At 41.1% G+C, this 2,316-nt stretch overlaps 1 protein-coding gene across 1 annotated transcript; it reads left to right on the top strand.

Moving 5' to 3' along the window:
• Window positions 1–1,079: 1,079 nt before the first annotated feature.
• Window positions 1,080–1,505, top strand: LOC311167296 (large ribosomal subunit protein eL21-like; the record flags this gene model as incomplete). Its single annotated transcript, XM_084228173.1, has 1 exon — window positions 1,080–1,505. One exon carries the CDS (start codon window positions 1,080–1,082, stop codon window positions 1,503–1,505), a length of 426 nt encoding a protein of 141 aa, XP_084084299.1.
• Between the last annotated feature and the right edge of the window lie 811 nt (window positions 1,506–2,316).

Raw genomic sequence — 2,316 nt, 5'->3', positions numbered from 1 at the left:
ACGAAATACACTGCTGAAGGGGAGCAGCGGGAGGCAGGAGTGGCCTGCGCACCATGTGGGACCCTCGCTGGCGGCCAGGGATCGAACCGGCATTGCAGAGACGGTGGGCAGCTTCGCAGCCCAGCGCTCAAACGCTGCGCCACCAGGGGAGGCCCAGCATCTGTTTTTTAAACAATATTTTACTATTCTTTGCCCAAGGAGACTTCTGGGCTTCACATTGTGGTGAAACTATCTTTGGAGTAATTCCTCATCAGGCCACACGGATGTAACGATGGCTTGGTCTCAGTGGCAGCACTAGAATAAATCTAGGATGTGCCTACAAATTGAATGAAGAATTAAATTCTTGCAAGTTTAGCAACCAAATATGTTAATAACTGTCAGGTATATTTTATGCTAAAATATGCACACATGCTTCAAGTAAGAAAAATGTCAGCCTTCTGAAAGCTTTCAAGAATTTTTTACTTGGATTTGAGTACATCAAGAAAATTTGCAATTGTGTAGCCCACTTCAGCCACAGATAAGGGATAGTATTTGTTTGGATTATATACCTAAATATTCCATACTGATATCTTTTGTGCTTCCATTTGGATTCATTTATTTATTTTGCCAACACCACCACAGGGCGCCACTGTCCATCTGTCTGTCAGGCGCCCAGTGCCCACGTGTCCCTTTCCATTGACATCAGCCCCGTTCCCTTGGCTCAGGGCTACTCTGCCCATTCCCTCCACTGCCAAGTGAATAATTTTCTAGTTATCACTAATAAGGGGGATGGAGAGATTTACCAAGCAGTGTACATAGACCATCATGTTTAATCTGGAAAATCTCTTTATGTTCTCTGTTTCTTCTTTGATTTGGAAAATGAAGGCTCTCATCTTTGGAGATGTTGGTTTTTGCAAGCGGAAATTATCAGGCTTCGGTCTTGTAAGTTTCCATTACATTACACAGGCATTTTTTTAAACACCCTTTATTCCTTCAGAAAAGAAAAAAAAATACAATCTATCTCAGCACAAATGTTAAAAGAAACAAAAACTGTCAAGGGCCTTTCAGCTGGAACCTCCATCTTCCAGTAAGTCACCAAAATGACTAACACAAAGGGAAAGAGAAGAGGGACCCACTACATGTTCTCTAGGCCTTTTAGAAAACATGGAGTTGTTCCTTTGGCCACATACATGCGAATCTATAAGAAAGGTGATATTGTAGACATCAAGGGGATGGGCACTGTTCAAAAGGGAATGCCTCACAAATGTTACCATGGCAAAACTGGAAGGGTCTATAATGTTCCCCAGCATGCAGTTGGCATTGTTGTAAACAAGCAAGTAAAGGGCAAGATTCTTGCAAAGAGAATTAATGTTCGTATTGAGCACATTAAGCACTCTAAGAGCCGAGATAGCTTCCTGAAACGTGTGAAAGAAAATGATCAGAAGAAAAAGGAAGCCAAAGGGAAGGGTACTTGGGTTCAGCTGCAGCGCCAGCCTGCTCCACCTAGAGAAGCACACTTTGTGTGAACCAGTGGGAAGGAGCCTGAGCTGCTAGAACCTATTCCCTATGAATTCATGGCATGATAGTTGTGCAAAAAGAAAACAAAGAGCTCTGGACTATAAAAATGTTTCTCCTAATTGAGTAGAAATGTGGTGTCCCCTCTCTAAAAAATATATAAAGCAAACTTAATTATATTGTCATTCATTGGATGGTGTCTTTATTAAAATTTAGTGAGTTTAAAAAAAAAAAGCTGTCAAGGAAACAACACTCTGCAATCCCATGATGTGTTTAAGAAATACAAGCAGTGCCATTTACAGAATTTCACGAATTAAAATGACATGATTTCATTGATAAGAAAATTATGTATTCTATCACTTTTACTTTTTTTAAAGATTTATTTATTTATACAAGAACTGGGGTACAGGCTAGAGGTGCAGGAGGGTGAGAGGATTCACCTGAGACAAAGCAGGGAGCAGAACAGGCAGACAGTCCGAAAACACTACTGAGGGGAGCAGCAGGTGAGACGGGAGAGGTCGGCTGCACCATGTGGGTATCTCCCTGGCCGTGAATTGAATGTGTGCTGCAGAGGCTGAGGACAGCTTCACAGGGCTGTGCTCAACTTGCTGCATGACCAGGGAGGCCCTGGTCACAAAATATTAATGTACTTTGATGTCAGGACGTGTGATACTTATATTTTCTTATTTTCTTTCAAAATTTTTTGGCACCTTCTGTGTTTCTATATAAATTTGAAAATTGTTCTATTTCCTTAAAAAAAAGTCATTTGTATTTGTGTAGGCATTGTGTTAATTCTGAAAATTGTTCTCGGTGATAAAGCCA

Source organism: Talpa europaea (assembly GCF_964194135.1).
Source record: "Talpa europaea genome assembly, chromosome: 2".
Taxonomy (NCBI): domain Eukaryota; kingdom Metazoa; phylum Chordata; class Mammalia; order Eulipotyphla; family Talpidae; genus Talpa; species Talpa europaea.
Note: the sequence above shows the minus strand (reverse complement) of the source record. Positions and strands in the feature narration are given on the sequence as shown.